The 25,312-nt window shown below is 45.3% G+C and overlaps 1 protein-coding gene across 1 annotated transcript; it reads right to left on the reverse strand.

The window, feature by feature from the left end:
• Positions 1-209: 209 nt before the first annotated feature.
• Positions 210-23,704, reverse strand: LOC139286471 (zinc finger C3H1 domain-containing protein-like). The gene is made up of 35 exons (XM_070907273.1): positions 23,137-23,704; positions 21,867-22,277; positions 21,288-21,475; positions 20,781-21,198; positions 19,679-19,890; positions 19,080-19,203; positions 18,523-18,608; positions 18,237-18,455; positions 17,908-18,069; positions 17,626-17,763; positions 17,353-17,471; positions 17,048-17,197; positions 16,315-16,489; positions 15,341-15,469; positions 13,340-13,990; positions 12,726-12,835; positions 11,362-11,493; positions 11,156-11,277; positions 10,936-11,037; positions 10,693-10,821; positions 9,700-9,877; positions 9,376-9,562; positions 8,092-8,280; positions 7,469-7,706; positions 7,272-7,377; positions 6,142-6,340; positions 5,280-5,374; positions 5,072-5,176; positions 3,398-3,502; positions 2,865-3,027; positions 2,657-2,757; positions 2,346-2,447; positions 2,016-2,055; positions 1,597-1,659; positions 210-1,101 (listed from the first exon to the last, which is right to left on the reverse strand). Exons 1-35 carry the CDS (start codon positions 23,702-23,704, stop codon positions 940-942), a joined length of 6,378 nt encoding a protein of 2,125 aa, XP_070763374.1. The 3' UTR covers positions 210-939.
• Between the last annotated feature and the right edge of the window lie 1,608 nt (positions 23,705-25,312).

The raw sequence follows: 25,312 nt of genomic DNA on the forward strand, positions 1-25,312 counted from the left end.
GTCATCGTTTCTCTGTTTTCTGAACCTCCTTGTAGTTTTGGACATTTGAAGATCACTTCACAGGAAGAAAGAAAGAAGGATAAATATAAGAAATAATCAACAGATCAACTTTCAGACACAATAAAAAGTCAGGAGACACTTTATCTTTAGAAAATAATTTAATAACATTTAAATCCAACATATAAAAAAAACAACAGTGGAAGGACGTCTTCTCCTCTGCTTGCTAATAGTCTTTAATCATGGCAGAATTTTGACAAAAAGAAAAGAGACAAATTGCACATGAGTCCTGACTGTCTCTAACAGTGGTGCTGGTCTGGAGCTGGATCAGTCTCTGAAGCAGTCTCTCGCACACATTCAGACCGGACGAAGCCAAATAGAAAAGACTAAAGCAGCAGCGGGCGCTCCACATCGAGCTCAGTTTGTCTGCTTTTGTTTTTGTTTGATCATTTTAACAAAATAAAAGTCTTGTTTTCCTCAGGAGACAAAGAAAAGACAACGTGCAGATGTTGCATCATCACTACAGGAGGGAAACATCCTTTAAAACACACACGGGGGGGTTCAAACACCACAGTGATATGTCACGGTCCGTCCCAACCACAACCCCACACAGCCCCCCCTCAGGGAAAATCAAAGTAAAAGGGAGGAAATGAAACCCAACTGAAAAGTGACAGAAACAAAAGAGGGAGGACATGAATTAAAAACAGGATCAAGGCAACACTGTGTCACTCAGCAGGTCGATACTTACGTACATGATGGGATTTAAGCAGCTCCAGACACTTGAGGACATTCGAGAGAGCTTGTGGTGTCCCGGGGGAGGTGGTGGTGGGGGGGGGGGGGTCTGCCTTACCTCGTCTGACTGACTGCTTTCACTCAATCATCTACAGCTGATTGATTTTATTATTCTGAATGAATCTGAGTTTTTTGTTGCAGCCGATGACATCACTGATCTTCTGTCTGATCTGGAGTCGCTAAACTGAGCCGCTCACTGAGAGCCACGCCCACCTGCTGACACCTGAGAGCCACGCCCACCTGCTGACACTTGTCCACCAGTCGCCTCAGTCTGTCCGCCTGACCTCCCTCTGCTGCTTCAAACAGCAGGCGCTGTGTGTGTATGGGGGGGGGGGGGGGGGGGGGGGGGGGGGGCAGAGAGAGAGGGGAGGGAGGGACAGAGACAGGGGAGAGAAAGAGTGAACGGGGGGCAGGTGAGGAGGAGAGAGAGACAGAGAGACAGAGAGTGGAGAGGTGAGGATGGGGGGGCATCAGGTGAACATGCATGTATACAGCTGTGACGTACATATGTCCACCTCAGCCACTTCAGGGGTCTCAGTTAGTTTCACACTGACCATAAACAGCAGACAGGACATGTTGAAGGTCTGGGTTCTGACACCAGACCAGGACTCCTACATGAGCTGCCTGTAGTACTGTGTCATGTTGTTTAGTGAAGGAGTAGAAAACACTACGTCTGTTTCACCAGAACTAGTTTGACACTTGCTTTAGAGGTCTCTGGGCCTGAGACGCATGAAGTGGCCGAGTGTAGACGGGCTCAGGGACGATCTGTGGCATGTTTGCATATCATGAGTGTTAAAAGGAAATTACATGTTTCCACAGGGCGGCACACAGTGGCAAGTTTTGGAGAGCCTGCTGATAAAGAAGTCGCACCTATAAAAGAAAGAACAGAAAATAAAGAGGGAGAGGGGGGAGACAAAAACACCAGATGCCATAGCATCGTGTCAGTTCAGTAAAGACAGAAAACCTAAGCGTGGATTGAAGTCAGAGGCTTAGTCGTGGTGCAACTGTACCAACACACCAACAAGCAATCAAGAAGCTAATGAAGCCAACAGCCACTTTACACATTTAAACCTGCAGAGGAACAAAAGCCAAACTTCATACATTTTTAGATCCTTTTTACTAGAAAAGGAAACCTGTTCTCAACTTCAACAGGTTGTTGATTTAAATGTTGACTAAACTTCCTTCAGAGCATGTTGATGGTCGCATCTCCTCCATCTCTAACTCACCTCAGATCGCTCCTTCAGCTCCCTCTCCACAGATATCGCTCTGCAGAGGAACACCACAAAGGGTTAGGGTCACATGCCGTCAGCGTCACTTCTGAAAACTAGCTGCTGAAAATCCAAATGTTATTGGGTAACTTTATCCTGCATTTGTCTTATCAACAACAAAGCCCATGTTCAGACTCAAACCAACAAGTCTCAGGAGGAGAAGAGGAAGACAACGGAGGAGAAGAAGTAGAAGGAGGAAGAGAAGAAGGAGAAGGAGTAGGAGAAGAGGAAGAAGAAGAGGAAGTCTTCTTGGTCTTTGTTTAGCAGTTGGGAGATTTTTACACTCACATTTTCCAGTTGGACAAACACTTTGGAGAGTTGCTGCTCAGCATCCGGGCCTGGAACTTCAGGTGTTCTATGTTCCCATCCTGCCACTCCTGATGCAGCAACCTGTGCAGCAACACATCAACACTGACACCCACAGCAGCAACTGACACACCAGTGAGTCTACTGGTTACAGCTGCTGGTGCAGACGTTTACCAGCTGACTCCACTGGTCTAAAGTAGCACCTGGAGACACCGACGACATAATAGCTGGATTCATCCTGATGTGTGTGTGTGTGTGTGTGTGTGTGTGTGTGTGTGTGTGTGTGTGTGTACCTCAGGCCCAGCTCAGTGTTGTTGGGCATGGCGTATCTCAGTCTCTCCAGCACCAGTGCATGCTGGGACTGCGGCAGACAGCTCAGGTAAAGTGTCACCACCTGAAGAGCCAATAAACACAGACTCATTTCCAGCAGCCTCTGACAGCTGATCTCTGATCTGCGATGTGAGACGGTTCACAGAGACAGTAGGAGGAACACAGTCTTACCTTGTTGTGGAAGCTGTAGCAGCTCCAGAACTCTGCCGGGTTGAAGGGAACCTCCAGTCGAGACGGGACGGTGCTCAGACAGCGCTGCACCAGATCTGAGAACAGTTTGGATTGACTGTTGGCTGGACTGCGGGCCTGCTGACTGCTGCTGAACACCAGGTAACTGTAGCCAGAGACACAGTCTGAGCTCAGAGCAGAAAACATTCAGGAAGCTGCTCCTCGCGTTCAGCTGACACCATCTCCGGCTGCAGCTCAGATCAGCTGTCACTGACTCATGTAAACTGGTCTGTTGTCTGTCTGAACTCAACCATAGATCCTCTGAGGGAAGAAGCTCCACTCTGTAACACCACTGTACAAGTGTTTCTGTAGTCCAACAACTCCAACAGAGTGAGACGTCTTCAATAACAAAAACAGCAGCTGATCTCACGTCAGTTTCAGGAGTCACATTCTCCAGTTAAACTTTCATTCATACCGGATCAATAATTTAAGATGATAAATTCTGAAAATGAAAACAGGCAGCAGGGGACACTCACTCCATCCAGAGTTTGTGAAGCTCTTCCAGCTGCATGGCTGATCCCAGCGCTCTCTCAAAGGCGTCCACTGTGTCCTCCACAGAGCTGTGCAGCCACTGCCAGCGACTGGAACAACAAGCAACACAATACATATTTCACCGGGAAAACACACACGCATGCACACACACACACACACACGGGTCCAAAAGTCTGAGACTACCAGTCAAGATCCTTCTATTTGGCATTTGTTTGAATGTAATACTATTTCTTTCGTTACAAATGATAATATCAGCTCAACAACAGGAGTGAAAAGTTGAATCTTTGAAAGATGTTCAGGGATTTCAGAGAATCTTAGTCTTTGGTATGTCCCACTTTTGCTTTAATGACAGCATGGACTACAGCTGGCATGGACTCCACAGGTTTGTGCCTAACCTGATGACCCATGTTATCCCAGCATGATCTGACAATGTTCCAGGGGGCTTCTTGTGATGAGTCTTCAAGTGCCCCCAGTAAATAGTTCAATGGGGTTGAGGTCAGGTGACTGTGGAGGAAAGTCCATGACAGTCAGGACTCCTTGGTCTTCTTTGATCTTCAAGTAGTTCTTGCAAAGCTCTGAGGTGTGTTTGGGGTCCTTATCCTGCTGCAGTATGAATCACTCTCCACAAAGATGCAGACCAGAGGGTACAGCATGTCTCTGAAGAATGGAGTGGTGCTTCTCCTTGGTCAGGGTGTAGTCCATTCCCTGCAGGGGTCCAACTCCAGAGTAGGCAAACCCCCCCCCCCCCCCCCACCAACTTGAATATTCCCACCACCATGTTTCCCTGTTGGTTTGATCCACTGCGGTATCATTCTCTCTCCTGCTCGTCTCCTTACATACACCCTTCTGTTACTGCCAGAAATCTCTAACCTGGATTCATCAGTAAATAGGACTTTTCTTCATCCACAGTAAAATGCTGCTGTTTCTTAGCCCACCCCAAGAGTTTGGCCTTGTTTCCCCTTCTGAGAAGTGGTTCAGAGACTGCTACTGGTCCTCTGAGACCACTACACGACAGCCTTCTTTTGACAGGACTTTTGCTGATTGGAGTCTGCAGTTCTTTATTTAGCAGATTGTGTATCTGTGATGAAGGTGCTTTTCTATCTCTCAGGGAACTAAGCTTGATGTATTGATCTTCTGATGGTGTGGTCACTGTTGGTCTGCCTGATCGAGCTTTGGATACAACTGATCCCGTTTCTGCAAAGCGTTTTAGAGTTCCATGCACTGCCCCCTTAGAAACCTTTAGTCTGGCCATGATTTGACTCTGAGAAAGCCCCTCTTTGACCTTTTGGACGAAGGAGTTCAGTTGGTCAATGCCACAAATTTACTAAAATTTGTTTGCTGACCTAAAAATAGTGCAGAATCAAAATAGTTCTTCTTAATTTTACATGTCATAAGTTGAGATTTTCAACGTGGTCTCAGACGTTTGGAACACACACACACACACACACACACACACACACACACACACACACACACACACACACACACACACACACACACACACACACACACACACACACACACACACACACACACACACACACACACACACACACACACACACACACACACACACACACACACACACACACACACACACACACACACACACACACACACACACACACACACACACACACAAATCAATCAACACACACCAGTGGATGAGGTGGAGGTAAGGCATCTGCTGCCTGAGCTGCTCCTGAAGCTCCTTGGTGATAGGACCTCTCAGGAGCTCCTCTGTGGGAAAACCAAGGATGTGTCTGATGGGAGAAAACAACAAACTAACTTTAACTCATCTAAAGTAAAGTCATCAGTCATTATCAACATTCATCACACAGACGGTGCCTCCATCACAAAGCATACCGCAGGACGTCAACAGGTTTCTTCTGACTCTGTTCGTCCTCGCACAGAGACAGGATGAATCCTCTGAACAGAGGAGCGATGGCACTCGACTTCTCCTGTCAGACAAGACAATAGAAAAGAAAACGACATTTAACAAACTGTACTTTTACTGAGCAACATGCACTGTAGAAACTGGAAATTACTGGAAATCTGTTAACATGCAGCAGGTCAGTGATCAGATTACCAGCGGCCAGATTGTGGAAGCATAGTGAGAGAAGTTACTGCCTCCTGACCTGTGTGTGTGTGTGTGTGTGTTGTTCAGTTAGTGTTAGTTTCAGTTGGACTCTGAAGTGATTTGATAATCAGTCCCGTCAACCTGGATTTTATATCTGAGCTGGAACATGTAAATGACGCTCCATTTAGTTACATTTCTATTTCAGTCTAAAACACAAAGTTCTGCACTTTAAAGCAGGTGGTTTTTCAATATCAGAATCAGAATCAGATCAGAATCAGAAACTGTTTATTGCCAAGTAAAATACATTACAGGGAATTTGCCGTGGTCTGAAGGTGCTATTGTTTTGACAACAAATATGTAGAATATAAAAGGTAAAATAAAAATAAGATAAGATAAGATAAATAAACAGTGCAGTGACCAAAATAAAGTAAAGTGTCCAGATAAAGTGTCCAGTAGGGGGTGGGTGCCTTAATGTAACGCAGGGGGGACAGGGGTGATGTACGTTAATATAACGTATAACTTGTGTTTGGGGGGGGGGGTCAATGTAAGTTTGTCAGGTTGACTGCAGATGGGAAGAAACTGTTTTTGTGGCGGGAGGTTTTGTTCCTGATGGACCTCCTGTGAGACCACGTGAACACCTGAGCTCACCTGAGCCATCAGGAACTTGCAGGAGTGATAGAAGACCTCTGCATTGTTGGGACACTCTGCCAGAGCGTGAAGCCACATGCTGACCGCCTGATCACCATTTCCTTTCCTGATGTGAAGGTCGGCCAGAGCATCTCGCAAAGTACAGGACTCGGGACAAAACTCCAGCAGGGACTCACACAGAGCAACACCCTCATCGAACCTGCAGGGACACAACAACATCTTAACACATGCTGTTCCAGCAGGTGAACAATTAGAAAAACACACTGATCATATCATTTCAACTAGGGATGTCAATGGTTAACTGTTAGTCGTTAATCGGTTAACCACCGCAAATACTTTTGACCGCTTAAGCATGTCGGTCTATATATTAATTTGCATACACTCTCCGCTAACAGCTTCGCTAGCCTGCAGCCTGAAGTTAAAAATTAAGTGCGCTAAACGAAGCCTGGTGTGGGGCCATTTCCTCCAGAAAGGCAACGGAGTCAAATGTAAATTGTGTGATGCTACTCTTCAGCTTAGTAGTAGTACTAGCACTAGGCTGTACTACGTTAAGAACAAGTACCCGGCTGCCATGTCCGAGGCCAGCTCGCAGCCAAAGATTGCATCGCTGCTAGCCGGGGGAGAAAGTGTGATGCGCAGCGGTCTGAAGCCATCACCCAGTTGGTGTGCCCATGATTGAGACCGATACGCTACTGATCAGTGTAGGGATTCAAAGAGCCCGAGTACCTTATGCCATCAAGAGCTACTGTGACTAAACGCATTGAAAACGCTAGCTAGCTGTGACCACCGTCACCTGGAGAGCCGTCCAGGTGTCGGTGGTCACAGCTACGCGCACACACTCGACCGTCAACGTTTTTGTGTCTCGTGATCATTGCTGCTGGGGGTAAAAGGAAGGCGCTTCTTGTGTTTCACGCCATTTTGTGTTTTTTCTTAAAAATTAACCGGCTATCGAAAGCAGAATTAACCGAAACTGACATCCCTACTTTCTAACTAATCCAAGAGGCTGCACGTGTTGTAAAAACACGCTTCTTTCTTCACACAATCTAACAGGAACGACCTTTAAAGTGGCATTCACTTCGTGCATCAGACCGATGGCCTGTAAGAACCTCTCAGAGCAGCAGCCAGCTCACCTCTCCAGCAGTTTGTAGAGGAAGATGAGGTTGGTGTGAAGAGGCAGGCAGGCCAGCGTCCTCTCACTCTGAGACAGAGACTCGTCACTGCACTGATGGATGGCATCTTAGAGGGAAACATTAGATAAGAACAATAATGTCAAAACCTCCATCCTCTGAATAAAGCCGCCACTACGAAACACTTCATGTCACTGCACCTTGGAAGAGAGCGATGAGGATGTCGAGCGGCGTGCTGACATCCTGTGGCGTCCTCCAGGGCAGCAGGAAGGACTCTCTGCTGACCAGTCTAGACGGACCGGACTCTGCCGGGTCGTACAGGCCGGATGGCAGCCGGTCGAACTCCGTCAGGTGGATGTAAGAGAGCCAGAGCAGCGCACGGTCGCTGGCTGTCAGGTGCTCAGCTATACTCCTGTCGTGGGCTGATTTCAGGGCGTTCTGCACACAAATCAGTTTACATCAGTCAGTGAATGAGTGTTAGCTCTGGTGAAATGAGGCTTGTGTGTCCAGATCCACAAAATATATAAAAACAGAACCATGTAAACATGCGACTTGATACATGCATGTATAATGTGCGTATTTCTGCCTTCAGACTGTAGAGTTTTCTGCCTTCAGCTTGTTACTGTGGGCTGAATTATGTATATTTAACTGCTGACACCACCGAATGCAGGAAAAGTGGGATTCAAAATGCTCAAAGTTCCATCTCACATTTATGGATTTAAGGCACCAACATCTAGATTTGTGTTAAATTAAATGCATTTTCAAAGTCACTGCAGAAAGTAGTCACATAATTTCATCATTTTATCTTGCTGTCGCATTTCACCTGTAAAATGGCCAGAGCGCTCTCCATCCTGCCTGTGAAGAGGTTGAGCTCGACTCTATAGAGTAGAGCCTCCATCAGCTGGAAGGACAGTTTCTCTGAGACACCAGGAGACGCTTCAGAGAGGAGAAACTGCAGCAGACGATCACACACGTAGTCTTTCCCCTCGAACGAGCTCTCCAACTTCAGGTACTGCCGAGAGAAAATCACCAACACACCTGTGACATCAGCATCAGCAGTTTGTTTCAGTTTGTGTTGTTTCACTTTTCACCCGACAAGAAAAACTCATCATGAAACCATGAAGAGGAACTTCTAAGCATGAAAGGTCATCAGCTGAAAAGCTGAACCCTGTTTGTGGCCTCTCCAGCCCACACGGTACTGCCTGATCTATGTGTCCAGGTGTTTCTATGGAGACGTGTGTCCACAGGAAGACAGGTCGCTCTCTGCTTATTCAACTACTTGCATCACAGCCGACAGGTGAGGAGAGAGACGGACAGGTGAGGAGGGAGACAGACAGGTGAGGAGGGAGACGGACAGACAGGGGATGAGAGGCACAGACAGGGGAGGAGGGAGACAGACAAGTGAGACGGACCAGTGAGGAGAGAGACAGACAGATGAAGAGAGAGACAGACAGGTGAGGAGAGAGACAGACAGGTGAGGAGAGGAGAGAGACAGACAGGTGAAGAGAGGAAAGAGACGGACAGGTGAGGAGAGGAGAAAGACGGACAGGTGAGGAGTGGGACGGACAGGTGAGGAGAGGAGAGGGACAGACAGGAAAGAGAGAAACAGACAGGAGAGGAGAGAGACAGACAGGTGAGGAGAGAGACAGACAGGTGAGGAGAGGAGAGAGACAGACAGACAGCTGATAAGTCAGTATTTTATGAGACATAAATCCAGATGATTGACAGCTCAGCATCCTTGAACATGAGCGTGACCTCAGAATATTGTGAGGCCATACACACCGTAATGCCACTCACGAATAAATGTCTGGAAAATGATTTATATGTAATTTTTTTTCCTTTTTCAAGCACTGGCCCGATCAGGCATCTGATTCATTGTATTTATTGGCCTGGCGTAGCTTTCTGCTGGCCCCGGGCCGTCCTTATTGTCATCAAACTGGGTGCATGTCGAGGAGCTGCATATTTATGCTAGTAAAAATGTTTAAATGTGGCTGCTGTTTGTATTTTGTTTCCAGTGAAAAGTGAAACAGAACAGCCGGAGCACAGCCGAAGCACAGTCGAAGCACAGCCTGGGGATATTGAGCCTTCCGAAGAAATGAGGACTCACGTTCCACCACACTTGGTAGTCGGGCGCATGCTCCACAGCCATCTCGCACATCTGCTGGACCTCCTCCCTGCTGCCTCGTCTGGAGAACAGAGACAGGTAGTGGCTCCACACCTCCGGGTTATCACAGTTACTTTCCAGAGCGCGAGACAACGTGTTCAAGGCAGCTTCCAAACACTCTGCTGCAGACCTACAGACAAACACACAACGTCACATCCTCATGTTACAAAGACAAGTTATATTATAACAAGTTATACATTATATTAGGACCCAAAACAAAAATAAACTGGAACTCTACTACTAGAATCATGAAGTCTGGTGACCTACGTTTCGTTCTGGTTGAGGTATTTGAAGGCTAATTTGATCCACAGCTGAGTGTCTCGGGGGCTCTCCAGGACGCTGGTCTCCAGGTTTGATATGTCGTCTGTCTCGCTGACAAAATAACGTTTGTCCTCTGATGTGACGCACACATCCAGAGCAGACAGGCTGGTCCTGGAGCAGTCATCTGGACAAAAATAAAGAGACAGTCAGGAGCACATCAGACATCATATAATGTACTATAATATTATAAACCCTGAACACGGTCCACAGTATCATAGTATATAGATATTGGATTATATTAGTAACCTGGGTTTGATAGAAACCCATGAGGACGTAAGTATGTAAATATTTCAAACATTACTAATTCTGTTCAACATGGATGCTTTGAAATATTCTGATATTCTCAATCAACCTGGTTACTCAACAGTGTCCGTTAGCTGTTTATGTCAGTTAACCGTTAATACCTGTTACTTTTTTACATCCGTTAGCCATTCGTTTACGTCTGTTAGCTGTTTATATATGTTTATGTTTCTATATTAATTCATTGAGCAAACAGAATCTGCAAATAGTGACACAGGGTGCGTTGATCAATCATTACAGATTAATATGTTCACAACATGTAAGCAGCAGCAGATTTGTGTGATTTAAACAGCTACCTGTAGAGACTACACTTCACTAAGAGAAAGAGCAATGAAGAGATCCTGGGGGGGTGTTAGGGCCATTTTATAAAATGGAATCTGTTCTGGCCAATGAGTGATGTTCTGAGTGGACTCTACAGAAGATTTAAGGGCTTCATATGAATCTAAAAACCAGCAAAAATGACATGATTTGACGACAACGTGGACTTCTTTCAACTTTCATGAACAAAATGAAATTTCTGGCTTCACTTTCAATATCATAAATCTGAATCTGAGCCAGGCTCATTAAACCTGTCACTCTTTGAGGAAAAGAAGATGCAAACATAGTAAACCATTAGCTGCCAGTAAACCTCTTCCTCACCGTGTCGCCCAACCATCAGGTTTCCACCTGCAGTCTCTTCCTCGCTGTCGTCCTCTGGGCTGAAGCTGCTCGGTGCCGACGGCTTCGGCCTCCACATCCTTGTGTCTTTGCAGGTGGTGAATGGAGGGACTGGAGAAGGACAGAGAGTTCACAGGTCTGGAAACACTTTTTCTGATGATGATGATGATGATGATGATGATGATGATGATGATGATGATGATGTCAAAAGAAAAGTTCACTAACCGTGTCGTTTGCTTTCGTTCACTTTGCTGACGAGGAGGACGGCCTTCTGGTCGATTCCCATTCGGTCTTTGTTTGTGCCAAACAGCTTCTTCATATACTTTTCTACGAAACAGAAACATACATCATGGTACAGTTCCAAATGTCCACAACTGACTGAACTGTGTTAGAAAACACTTTGTTTTTGAAGAACTTATTGATGGGATGGAAATGTATTTTTCACCTGTAGCAACACTGACATCCTCGTCTGAGCTGCTCTCAGAACAGCCAATCAGGGGCAGGTTGTACGACAGGATATCCTGGAAAAGTTGGTTTCCAGTCAAAGTGCAGTTTCTCATGTGCTGCCTGCAGTGCAGAGGGATAAGACATGTAAAAGCATAAAGGTAACGTACAGCAGGCTGAGAAGAGAGCTAATGAACATGTTCTCACCATCTGCAGTCGTCATCATTGCAGGTTCCTGTGAGATCAAACCGACAGAAACACTTTCTTGGTTCGATGGTGTTGCTGTACGTTACAGAGCTCAGTGATAATTTCTCCTTGGTCCTGTAATACGGACTGAACCTGAGAGAGAGAGCAGAGTCTTAAAGGACTGATTCAGAAATCTTCTGCAGTCTTTATGAAAGGTCTTCATGGTGTTGCAGCAGCTTGTCTGACATGTTGTTCATGAACCAGGACCCTCAGGTCCTCTGAGTCTTTCAGTTGTTCCAAAGAGCACAACAAAAACTTTTAGTTTTGAATTCTATATCATGTTTATATGTCTTTTTATTATTTCACTTAAATCCTTTCTTTTTGTGGTGTGCGTTAGTCTCCTACAGCGCCCCTGAGGTGGCCTGGGAACCAGACCAGTCTCCCCCTCCCTTTCAGACAGATCTCCAGCTGTCATGGCCCGGGCCAGGGTTTGAAACGTTGACTGACAGAGGAGCGCCGTTGAAACAACCAAGATGGCTGCGGCTGACGGGGAACGTTTTGTTGAACCTGCTATCGCATCAGTATTAAATGAACTGGACGGTATGTTTTCTCTGCTCACAGCTCATCTCTGCATGCTATAGTCTGTTTACATGTTTCCAGGTTTTGTTACTCTGATTGGTTGTAGGTCTATCCAACTGCGTCCAGAGGCATTTTGGTCTGCGGCCGTTTATACTTGGAAATTGAAAATGAACAGAGAAGTTCCAGGTCACGCTGGGAATATTTATGAACTACTTTTGTGTTCCCTCTGATCCATAGAGAAGAGCTGAGCTTTATCATGATACAGTATTACGTAGTAGACCACCGCTAATTGTGACCACAGCTTGAGTGGATGCCCCTCAGCTGTGGCTGGTCATTGCTACGTAACTAGCAGAGCTAGTTAACCTAGCCGTCTATACTGTGAAATTACCGGCTGCTGCTGAGGCTGCTTGAGACAGACTGCAGCTGTGAGTGTAGAAGAGGAGCAGTAAAGAGTCACAGCACAGCTACTGAAGCATCTCCACAGCCAGGCAGAGCAGCTGAGCTCCGTTTACTGTCGCAGAGGGAGACATACATGCATCATGTGAAGAGTCACATCATCTCTCCTTTCTGTTGTGTCTGCAGAGCATGTGTTCTATAACTGGACTAACACACTACCTGCTCCTGTGGATCAGGGGGAATGCAAAAAATATTATAAAAGGGAAGTAAGTTCTGAAAAAACATTCCCAGCTTGACACCTCTGGGCCTCCTTGTCAGTCAACTGTGAAACACTAACCTGTATGAAAGTTTGACTGACTGAAACATATGAATCTAAACTGAACTGTACAGCGTGTTGATGTGGAGTCTACCTGTAGGATCTGAAGACCAGCAGAGGGCTGTGATATGATCCAAAGGGAACCGGCTTCAGCTCTGTGCTCCCTGATTGGCTCGTGGCTGCGTCCACCTCCACTGAAACCACCTGCACAGTGACACAAATCATATAACACACATTGATCATCAATATGAAGTTAAAATTCATTTCAATGTATTCTAACACACACACACACACACACACACACACACACACACACACACACACACACACACACACACACACACACACACACACACACACACACACACACACACACACACACACACACACCAACTTGTTTCAAATACAAAAATAATATCTGAAACCCAAGAATCTAAATCTAAATGAGTGAAACTGCATTTATAAAATTTAAAACCACCATCATGTCTGTTTTGACAAAACTAAAGACTTAATGACAGAACACAAGTCAGGGTTTCTGCAGTGTTCACATTACAGTTACATTTAAGACTTTTTAATAAACTTTTAAAGATTTCTGGAGTAAACTGAAAACTCAAGTTTTTAAGATCTGCAGATATCCTGCAGGATCAAGTGAACTATTACAGAAAACGTGTTGCAGTTTCAACCTAAAAATAAAGTTCTGCTGATCACCTTTCCAGCTGGGGGGTAGTCTACATCTTCTCCCACTTTGTGCAGCTCCCTCAGCAGCAGCTCCCCCAGCCGGGACTGCTGCTGGTACCTCAGCTTCAGAGCGTCCACATCCAGCCCTGCAAACATCTCTGCAAGCAGCTTGGAGCTGGTGGAAGTCTTGGCAGGCTTGGCAGTGCTGTTGTCTTTAGCTGGAGTGGAGCTCAGCTGCTCCAGGTTGGGTTTGGTGAAGGAGCTGCTGGACTGGCGGAGGGAGTGTCGGCGGGTTTCTTTCACAGCTGCAGGTGTAGGTGCAGATGCAGATGTGGGTGTGGATTCTGATTCGTGATCGTCAGCCTCTGTAACGTCTTCACTGTCCAGGGTGAGTTTGTCCTGGGTGAGGTCGTGTAAGGAGGGCTGGGGCAGAGAGAAGGGGGTGGAGGGAGGTGGGAGCTGGGTCCGAGGGTCAGGAGGAGTGGAGGCTCGAACTGGGGGCTCTGTGGGCAGGTCTGATGTGACTCCTTTGTTGCGCAGTGCCTGAGCCTCCTTCAGCTTCTGGATCTTGAGGGCGTACTCCGACTCCAGCTGCTGCAGCCGCTGCTTCTGAGCGATCAGCTCTGCAAAGTGATGCTCTGATCCGCGGGGAGCTCCGTCCATACGCTGCAGCTTACTGGGCTGAGAGGGGGAAAGGAAATGAGTGCAGACACATTTCTGTCTGTCAGCCATTTATTTCAATTGAACATGTTTGAATCATCATACGTTTTCTGTTTCAGTGTAGTTCATACACGTCTGTAAACAGAAAGTACCAGAAGAGATTCACAGATCAGTCCGATGGCTCCAGGTTCACTTGTGTTCAACTTTACTCTGCAGTCTTTGTATAACATCACACTGCCAGAGTCAAAGTTCTTCATGTGATCATACCTGAAGACTTCTGGTTACCACATTTACCTGATAAATAAACCAACTGAAGACTTCAGGTGGTCCCTTAGCCAAATCAGATTCAACTCACTCTGCAGCTTTAAGGTGATGTCATCTTCATTGCATATTAGCAGGCTAGTCAACAATGCTAGCTAGTGAGTTAAGCTACAGTTAGCTAGATGGCTATACACTGAACTCCATCAGCTGCTTAATTAAGCTAAAGCTAAAGCTAGCTGCGGAATATGAATTTAATACGTATTAATTAAAACATTGTCAACCAGTCGAGACTCAACAACAAACACCTTCTAACCCTCCGACAGGTAACGACACTCCTGCTACAGGTAGCTAACGTTAGAAGCTGGAGTTTGCAGAACCTGCCAGATAACTAATAGTTCAACGCTAAGTCTATTTAATATGTAATAACATTTGCTAACGAAGACAAAAGCGCTGCTTCACGCGGTAAAAAGCTACCATATCTGGCTGTCTTTTACTTAATATTACCTTTGAATGCCGTTTAACACGTCAGATGCTGACATGGTCAAGTGTTGGACTACAGGGATATCCGGTAACGTTAACATGAGCCAACTGTATGTTCCGTTATGTTCGGTGTAAAAGGACCGTTCTCCGCGTCGAATTCCGGGACAACAACGTTTAACACCAGTCAGGAGCTTCATCAATGAAACTTTTATCACCAGTTTATAGACGGGACGGTTAATCAATTGACCTGATCGAGAGTAACTTACACTAGTGCACCTAGAAATTCAACAAAGCGTTCATCAAATGAAACACTGGAGCAAACTGGTGTCTCAGGGTTTGTTTGTTTCACATGATGAACTTTTATAATAAGAGACTCAATCTGAGGACATAAAGGATGTTCAAGACATTGTCTCCTCCTGCTCCACAGCTCACTCAAACAAAAAAGATCAAGCTGTTGAGTGAATTTCTTGAAAATATAGAGCGATATAATGCATAACATGATCTATATTTTAGTGTTTTAAAAGAAGCTCAACGACGTCTCCAGTCACATACACAGCCTGTGCATTTTATTTTGTCTCACTGTCCCCTCAGGACTGAGCCCACACAGAGCCACAGCGTCCTGTTGCTCACCAGCGTCTGGTTGGAGTCGCTTCTGCGTTTTGATCCTCTGCCGACAGTCAGCTGGGCCTGAGTCAGCTCCTGCTCCAACCTGACAGCCAGACTCTTCTTTATGGACACCCGATGTTCAACACGATGCACCTGCACAGAGGAGGACCACAGGTCAAACATAAACCAGCAGGAGGTCCACCTGCTATACCTCCAGTGTCACAGTTCAGGAAGGTTTGGATTGACCTCGACAGGAGCGACGCGTTCAGCGCTTCATCTGGGTCAAAGGACGATATTATCAAAGACATACAGGTGTGCAAAATAGGGACAATCAATAGTGGTGCAAACATTATTAAAAACAATACACAAATAAGACGGAGCAACACACCAAATACACATCAAATCAAATTAAATATTTTCCCTTCTTCGATTTATTATCATTTCCAGTGTGTTTTGCTTTTTTCCCCCACATTGCTTTTAATGAGGTTTGCACCCGTGTGGATTATGTGAGGTGGTCAGCACAGCCTGTCACAAACGGTTTATTTAAGCCTTTAACTTATCATACTTTTTCATGACGAGTGAAACGTGTTGCTCGTGTGTGTGTTGATAAAAGATGACATTTTAGTTGAGTGTGTGGTCCACCTCAAACAATGGTGGTTAGGTTTTTTTTCTGATTACATAGACATGTTAGGTGACGTGGCATTGACCAGCTGTTTCACACAGCGGTGGTGATTCTCTCGGAATGAAGGAGGATTTCTCATGCACATTTCACATTTTCATCCTGAACTCCTCCCTCTGACAACCAGCTTAATAAATGCAGCTGTTAGCATCTGAAAGATGAGGTGAGTGGGTCAGGCTGCATCTGGATGTCTATTGAGTATGTAGGCTATAAACCAAGTAAACAAACTTTCTGTGGGTTTGGCTTCTAGAGAATTCCCAAGACAATAATGCAAGATGTGAACGACGTCTAGTTCCAGGATTTGTGTTGACCCTCCCACCTGTTCCTGGAGCTTCTTGAGGAGCGTCTTGTTTGCGCTGACGATCTTCTCTGAAGCCTGCAGCTGCTCTCTCAGTTTGGCCACCTTCCCCTCAGCAGCCTTCAGAGACTCTCTCTTCTTTAGCTCCTGTTGGAGCAGCTGTCTCAGGACGGCCTCGTCTTTCTGCAGCAGCTCTCTGTGAGACACAGGAGCATGCTTTTCTCCCACACTACTGTACTGCGATTGGCTAGTACTTGTTACTTTGATGCCCCTTGTTGGAAGCTAGCTGTGAGCGCGGCTGTACCCCGAGGACTGCACAGACATGCTGCTGCGGCCTTTTGTACAGCAGATTAAACAACACTGTACACAACAATACAGCTTCATGGGTATGCATGCGTGATATATTACTGGTGAACACAATTAACTATCTGGAAGTATATTTGAGACCTTTTACTAGTTTACAGTAACAATTAACATCTATGAAGGAGTTTTAACTTTCCTGAACATATACTGTTCATTTTGCATCATCAACAGGAAGTAGAATGTTGCCATGGAGTTAGTTAGCTGTTTAGTCCATATTTGTTTACATTTAGTCAATTGTCTCCATTAACAGCAGCTGAATCAGCTGTTGGCAGCTCCTGTTTGCAGTGTACACACTGATGTACGGACAACGATCACTGGATCACTGTGAGACTGAAGAAAACTTAAAAACATGATGATTATTTTCTCTGCGACCCTGTGTTGATGGTCTCACCTCTGTTTGTTGAGTCTCCGCTCGGCTTCAGTCAGTTTCAGCTCTGCAGCTGATTTTACGGACAAATCCACCACAGAATCAGTGACAACTGGTGAGATGAAGCTCCGAGGGCTCGGACCAAGATCCTTCAACATTTTCTGCTTCTCCCGGCTGCCAGAGGACACCAAGGTTTTTACATCTCAGTCTTTTAAACATCAGAATCTGTCTGCCACAACATTCACAGCGTGTTTTCTGATAACTGTTTCTGGTTGTCAATCCGTAACGTGTTTGCAGTCAGCCTTTGCAGTAATGAGTATTTTATTTACCTGGCGATTTCCTCTTTGAGCAGGCGGTACTCAGCTTTCTTGGCTTCAGGTAAAGCCTCCGGAGTTCTGACCGGGTTGTTCTCCTTCTCAGATCCTGATGCTGCTTTAGGCTTCGCTGCCTGGAAAAGAAATTTCAGGTTGAAACGATGTCTCACAGATTCCTGTCCATGGAGACGCATGCCTTTATACTGTCAGTTTTGCATCATGTTTTTGAGTATATCCTCCTACGACTTGAAATAACTATTTTTAGCAGATGCAGTGAATTAGACCCACCTCGACAGTCCTCCTGGCCTCTTTTATCATGAACTCCAGTCCTCCAAATGTTGCCTGTGTGGAGCTGCAGGCGTCCATGTCGGAGTCGCTGTCGTCTGAATCATTGAGAGAAACCACCACTGACTTGTGTCGGGGCAGCTGGAGGAAACACAACCATAAACAGGTGAGACAGGGGTGAATCCACTGACCCTGGAGCTGTTATCACCACATCTATTCTCCTCATGTGAGTCTGGTGGTTTGTGACGGCTTCATGATGAAGACCATCGACTGGGAGATTCTTACCACCAGTGGAGCTCTGGGAGTGTGATGTCCTCTGCTGAACTTGTTGCTTCTGGACTGAGACACAGTATTCAGACTGACGGTGCTCAGGTTTCCTCTGATTGGCTGCTGGACACCTGCAGGAGGTGGACAGCTGGGAGACGGAGGGCCACTGGAGCTCCTTTCCTACAGAGAGAGCGGACGTTTAATATTATGATACATTCACACAGACAAACAAGTCAGCAGAGAGACAGACAGGAATCCACCCACACTGAGACAGACGGGTCAGCAGACTGTCAGACAGGTTGGGCCGATGGACTAACAGCAGCAACAGAGGACACAGAGACACAAACCTCAGGCGCTGCCACTCTCTTGTTGGCCATAGACATCAGACAGGTCTCTCTGAGCAGCATCTCCTCCTCCTCTTCCTCATCAGCGAAGGGAGGTTTGGGAGGAGGCTCCAGCTCGTCTGGGGGAGGGGGGAGAGGTGGAGGCGGAGGAGGAGCACCAGACAGCATGGGGGAGAGGAACGGCTGAGAGAAGTCCCAAGAGACATAGACATAGAGACAGAGCTGAAAACAATGGCTCTAAATATCACAGACGTTTACTGAACATCATGGAGTGACATGGGGGGCGTACCATTCCAAACTGATGAGAGTCAGTCCCATAGAGAGGGAAACATCCTTGAGCGTCCGCAGGCAGCTGCTCGTGTGTCGGAGATGGGACTGAAAACAAACATGAAGAGATTCATTATGTGTGAAAATGGAAACTTCATGGATGGAGTGCGTGGAGGTGAAGATGATGAAGATGAAGAGATGTGAACTTGCAAAATATTTTGTTGGAGCTCTCCACACAGTAACTATGTGAAATGAATGAAATATGACTTGATAATTCTAAAAACTAGAACATTCTAGTCTAACTGACGTGAGATCAGCGGTTCAGTCTCCACTCACAGCAGCTGCAGAGAGCTCATCAACCAAACACAAACTTTAATGAATGAATGTTGATGATCTCCAGCTGATCTGATGTCAGTCAGTTTGACCAGAGACAAGAGAAGCTGCTGCTTTGATTTAAACAGATAAATGATAAAACATTGGAGATAAAACATCTGATCAGGGAGAAATAAATACATATATTTCATTCCATTTAGGATATGTGTGTCAACAATGAGAGGACAGGTGGAGTTCCCTGTTCACCTGGTGAACTGGTCTCGCTGTCCGTGTCCATGGCCACCTCATCATAGTTGTCGTACTGGTAGAGGTTCCCCGAGGCGTCCAGGCCCTGTTTACCTGCAGACTTCCTGTGTTCCTGATCCCTGGACTGAAGGACAGAGAAACACCTCAGTACTGTGTTCTGCAGGGTCAACACAAAGATTCTGTCACTCTTCTTCTTCAGTGGTGTTTCTAACAGCTGACTCTGCATCAGTGCAGGATTCTGTTTAAAATCACATGTGACTTCATACAGTTGGTTTAGATTTGACTCATGCCAGTTGTCTCGGAGGAAGACTGGTCCGAGTTAAGACGTAGAAACATTTTCAGCATGAACAGGTTGGATGTGATGAATACATGAATAAAATTATTATATAATTTACTACACGATTCATGATATAAAGCACGCCAACAGACACTGTCTCCATCTCCTGTGACAGTAAACTGGACCTCTTTGGGTTTTAGCAGACGTCAGCTTGGACTTTTCATTGATAGAAAAGATGATGTGATAATTTAGTTTCTGTTGGGAAGCAGGACTGGACTGAGACAGAACCAAACAGACTACAGAGAAACCAACACTCTCTTACCTTACTGCGTGTCCTCGTCTTTCCTCCCACCAGCTTCATGAAGCGGTTGTACTGCTCGTCCTGGTTGGACAGATCACGGATTCTGCGGATTTCATCCTCTCGTTTGCGGCGTTCTTCCTCTTCCTGGCGGCGTTTCTCCTCCTGCTCTCTCTGCTGCTGCAGCTTCCACGTCCTCAGCTGCTGCTTCCTGAACGCCTGCTTAGCTGCTGAGCCTGAGAGGAAGAGCGAGATCATCTCATTATATATATATATATATATATATATATATATATATATATATATATATATATATATATATATATATATACATACATACATATGTATATACACATATGTATATATATGCACACACACACACACATACGTGTGTGTATATATATATATATATATATATATACACATACATACATACACACACAATTCAATTCAATTTTATTTATATAGCGCCAAATCACAACAAAAGTCATCTCATGACACTTTACAAAATAGAGCAGGTCTAGACCGACTCTTTATAACACATATACATATATATATATATATATATACATATATATATATATGTATATATATATATATATATATATATATATATATATACATATATATATATATATATACATATATATATATATATATATATATATATATATACATATATATATATATATATATATATATATATATATACACACACACATACATATGTATGTGTATATATATATATATATATTGTCAGAAACAACAGATGATTCAACAGTTGATATTCATCTGCAGCTGTTGGTGTTTCTGACATCATCAAACCAACATTATGACTATTCATTCATTCATTCATTCATGCTCTCACCTGTGTTGCACAAGTACAACCATGAATGAACACAACCAGTCTGCTGCTCTGCCTGTCCAGTCTCAGAGAGACAGACCCCCTCAGGACAGTCAGGATTGGGCTGTCTGAATGAATATGACTGTTTGTGCTTGTTGTGATAACTTGGTTTTCACCATGAAGACATTTTACACTTTTATTCATTCAGATGGACCCCATTGGTTCCAAACATCCCTCAGCAGCAGCTGTGGCCACATGGCGGCAGGTACTGAACCTTCTCACCTGGACTGATCATCTTCTTGGTCATGTGAGGTTTTCCTAGAGCTCTGCCTCTTTCCACAGGAAGTTTGGGACCGGGTTTAGGACTCTGTTTGGGCCTCTCTCTGTCTCTGTCTGGAGGTCTGGGCCCGGCCTTGGTTCTGTCTCTGTCCCTCTCCAGAGGTTTGGACCTGGTTCTGTTTCTGTCTGCAGCGGCGGCGGCGGCGGCGGCGGAGGAGGCAGACCTGGTGGTGACTCTCTGCCTGCTGGGGGGAGCAGCTCCGGAGCTGGAGCTCTTCTCCTGGACCACTTTAGTGATCCGGTCTTTGCTCTTCTTCATCACCTGCTGCTCCTTCTGCTGCCACTTCTTACTGGCAGACTGCAGTGCGAGGAGACGCAGCTGCAGCTCCGACAGCTCCTCCTCCTCCACCTTCACCACCGGCTGCTCGGAGAACAAGATACAGATCAGATATAACAGCAGGTATAATCTCTTGGTCTGTGCTGAGTTTTCTCTAGCTACTCGTCACACACCTTGTCCAGAGAGACAACGGAGTCCTCACTGGAGGCCGAGGACTCCCTCCGACACAAACACATCTTTGTAGTTTTCTCATCTTTGTCTGCTTCCTCACTGCAGCTTGGACACGTCTTCTTCATCTCCTCTGACTCTTTTTCCTCTGTTTCTGCACCATCCTGTGTTGTTCTGTCTTCCTCTGCTTCACCTGGCGACACACACAGGAAGTGAAGCCATACTTATTGTTCATTTCTTTCTGTTTATGGTTTCTTTAACTTTTATTTTCTCTATCTTTACACCAAAGCAGATTCCTTCTACGTGAAAAGCTTTTTCATAGTTGACTCGTTTATGTTTCTGCTCTGAAACAAACATATTCATTCTTTTCACTGTTGATAATTTTTTAGATGAATCATTTACTTGTTTGTTTTTGTGACCTATCATTTTATAGAATAATGTGTTTGTTTTTTTCTTGCCTTTAACACAAAGAGCAGAGACATTCTGTCGTAAACATGTTCAAAATCTTGACTTGAATGAATCAGTGAGAGGACCAACCTGAAGCAAACCAACAATGAACAGAAGACGGGTTTTTTCCTGCTCACCCCGTTTATCAGCGTCGCCTCCTTTGTCCTGCTCGGCCCTTTTCCTCTTCAGTTCATCCAGACTAGCAGGGGGGGGGAGTTTCTGACGGAGAGGTTTGATGTTGAACGCCTGGAACACTTTCTTCTCAGCTGCCTCCAGCTCAGAGGTTTCCTCTGGTTCGGCTGGACTCTGAGCTGGTTCGTGTACTGGTTTGGTCTCTGTAATACTGGCGGTGTAGTATGGTGTCTGGTCTCTGGGAGGAGACGTTTTGGGCTCCAGAGCCATCGTCTCCTCTTTACGGATGCATTCCAGCTCCAGCTGAATCTGCTTATACTTGGACAGCAAATCCTCGAAGGACTCTTCAACACTGTTCTCTGGTTTGGAAACACTGTGGGTCGCTTTTCTCGCCTGATTCCTGCCCAGCTGCTTCTCTGAGGTCAGACGTTAGGGAAACACTTCATCTGAAAATGAGTTCCTCAATTCATTCATCATTTAGTCCATAAAATCTCTCAATAAATGTTCTCAGATACCGAGTTGACGAACTCACACGTTTTGTCCAACCAACAGTCCAATATTAGGAAAAAAACACTAAATATTCACATTTGAGAAGCTGGAACCGGACAATTTTTGCACTTTTGCCAAAATAAATTATTTAAACAATTAATCAATGATCAAAATTATTGAGGATTCAATTTCTGTCAAATAAGCGATTGAGTTATTAATACACCATGAAGTGTCTCTTAGCAGGAGTTTTGGCTGTTACTGGTTAGTTCACCATCTGAGAAAACCATCAAATATCCAGTTTGTTGTTGCCATTTTTTATTTAAAAATGACTCAAACAACTAATTAATTTTGAAAATAGTTGCAGATTCATTTTCTCTCTGTCGGCTCATCAATCAATCAAAGAAAAAATTCAGCTCCAAGTGGAAGCATTGAAGGCCGGGTCAATACTGTTCATCTACATGATGCTGATAGAATGAACTTTTATTCACCTGTACTGTGTGTACTGTGTGTACTGACACCACTGAGACCAGCTGGACAGTGTGGATGGGGAATGGGGGTCACAGACTGAACTCTATGGACAATTAAAGGTCAAACTAATATGACAACTCTGTTATTGGGTAATATGGTCATATTATTAAGTGGCATACACTCAACCCCCATGTGTGTATTTATTCAGTAACAGACCTGACCAGCTCAGGTTTACTTTGTGTCGGCGGCCCCCGGTGAGCAGTAATGAAATCAGAGTCCCCGATGTCTATTTAAATTACAGATAGACAGAAAGGATACGTTTTCTCGAGGGAGAGTCTTTCCTGTTGCCGTGACTCTCTCCGGACCCGTAACGACCGAGGGGACCTCTGGTGTTTCCACCACCCCGGCTGCCTCGGCTCCAGGCCCCGCGTCCACCGTTTGGCATGGCCCGGTGCCTGAACCTGCCCAGGGTGCCGTGGCTCCGTTCCCAAAAGCTGGTCCTTGGGCTCGGCTCGCCGTGAGGACCGAGACCGGGGGGCGACGGCAGCAGCGGCGGCAGCAGGGGCGGCGGAGAGGGAGCGGGAGGCCGGTCGGGCCCGCTCGGACCGCACTGCTGCCTGTGGCTCGGAGGGAAAGGGCCGTGTACGTGAGGCCCGCGGTTGTATGGCATGAGGCGGCGGAAATCTGGATGCTGGTGGCCCATGTGTGGCAGCATGTTGTGCGGACGTTGGTGAGGTTTTCGTGTCCGTGGAGGAGCGCCGCGGCCCGGCCTGTTACCATCCCCCCGCCGGATCGGCACACTCTGCTCGGTTTCATCATCGCAGATCTCTCCGTCCTCGAGCTCCCCCTCCTCTCTCGGAGCACGATTCACGGGATTTAAATCCATGTTGTCGTCAAATCCAAAGTAACCGTCGCCAGCTAACTGCGGATTGTGAAGTCATCGGACTGTAGAAGTTAAATTCATGTTGTCGTTCAACCGCACAGTTGATTTAGAGTCTGTTAGCTCAGACAGCTAGCTTCTTCTCCGCTACTGCTGCTTCTTCTTTGATTTTAAATGGCGGCTGTAAAGCAGCTTATAGGTGCTTGACCGCCACCTACTGGACGGCAGGATGGCCGGAAACAAAATCAATGATATTCAGTCTATTACTCCTGCTACTCGTTAGTAATTAATCAAAAGATTGCGTACTCTCCGTGGTGTCCCCAGTGTAATATTGTGTTTTCCATCATGTAGGACTGATATTAATTCCCTTCTTCCTTCATCACAGTGTGTAGTCCAGTGGGGTGCTTGATTTAAACCTGTATGTCCTATTCTCAGACAGGTAACGACGATCTCCTCCTTTGGGCCCCGCTTCGTATTCCACCAACGCCTACACATGAATACTGTACAGATGTCCTCCTGCGTCTCTTAAGTCCCAGTATTCCTGCCAGGCAATCCTTATAATATATATAGTATAGTATATAGTATATATAGTATAATCCTTTATGATAGTTTTAACTACTGCTTTACTTGATGGTAGTCTACTTGTATGTCAATTAACTGTTGTTTAATGGTTGTTTAGCCAACATGTCTACCTTCTCATTTCCTTCCACCCAAAGGAAGAAGTCATCCACTCCCTATAATGTAGCCTGAGTAGATTTCATACACAATATCCTGCCTGCATGACAACTTCGTCCAACTCTCGTGATGAGACTTACGACACAGGACGCAAACCAGAACAACAAAAACAAACAAAAGGAATGAGCTAACATGTTTTGTTGTTATGTCTAGAGATCTTATTACGTTCTAGAAAGACTAGAGGAACATTTACATGTGAGCAGATTTAACCTTTACAAACTTTAATCAGGTTGTCTCGTTGAAATTGAGATCTTTTTTTCAAGAGAGACCTACGAACAAGAAACAGTCAAAGTTAGACAACCAGCAGACAAAAGCAACCCAAGTCAGCCAAGACGACCACAGTCGACAAAACAAGTTAATACAAACTATTATAAGAGTCATAAAAAGCATCAGATAATACAATACAATTACATATCCCAAATGCACAACGGAGCGCCACAGGAAATCATTCCTGCCTGTGGCCATCAAACTGTTCAACTCCTCCCTCTGAGTGTCAGACACTCAGAAGAAACAGAACAGACAGATTCTGGCCTCATTTCCCCTCGGTCAACAACTACAACCTCATTATTTATTCTATATTTATATTTATACTTGAACTGTGCACTACTGACTGTTACTGACTTAAAATTACAATAATCTATACAATAATTCACCAGTGCAATACATATATATACATACATATACTACTCTCAAATGGGTGCACCAGTACTGTACAATTTCCTCCCGGGGATCAATAAAGTAATTCTGATTCTGATTCTGATCTCCAGAGGGAATGAATGAATGGATCTAGCCTGAGTAGTGCTGACTAGTAGTGTGTATATATGGAATATATGAGGTTACGTAGTTATGGGAACGTGTAGTTAGATTTAATGAGAGAGG

Source organism: Enoplosus armatus, chromosome 6 (genome assembly GCF_043641665.1).
Source record: "Enoplosus armatus isolate fEnoArm2 chromosome 6, fEnoArm2.hap1, whole genome shotgun sequence".
NCBI classification, from domain to species: Eukaryota; Metazoa; Chordata; class Actinopteri; order Centrarchiformes; family Enoplosidae; genus Enoplosus; species Enoplosus armatus.

Coding starts and splice junctions, on each gene's coding strand:
- LOC139286471 (XM_070907273.1), bottom strand. CDS start 23,704: ATGGATTTAAATCCCGTGAATCGTGCTCCGAGAGAGGAGGGGGAGCTC. Junction 19,891..20,780: donor CAAGAAGATGATCAGTCCAG/GTGAGAAGGTTC, acceptor TCTTCCTCTCAG/GCTCAGCAGCTAAGCAGGCG. Junction 12,836..13,339: donor ACTACCCCCCAGCTGGAAAG/GTGATCAGCAGA, acceptor GTCACTGTGCAG/GTGGTTTCAGTGGAGGTGGA.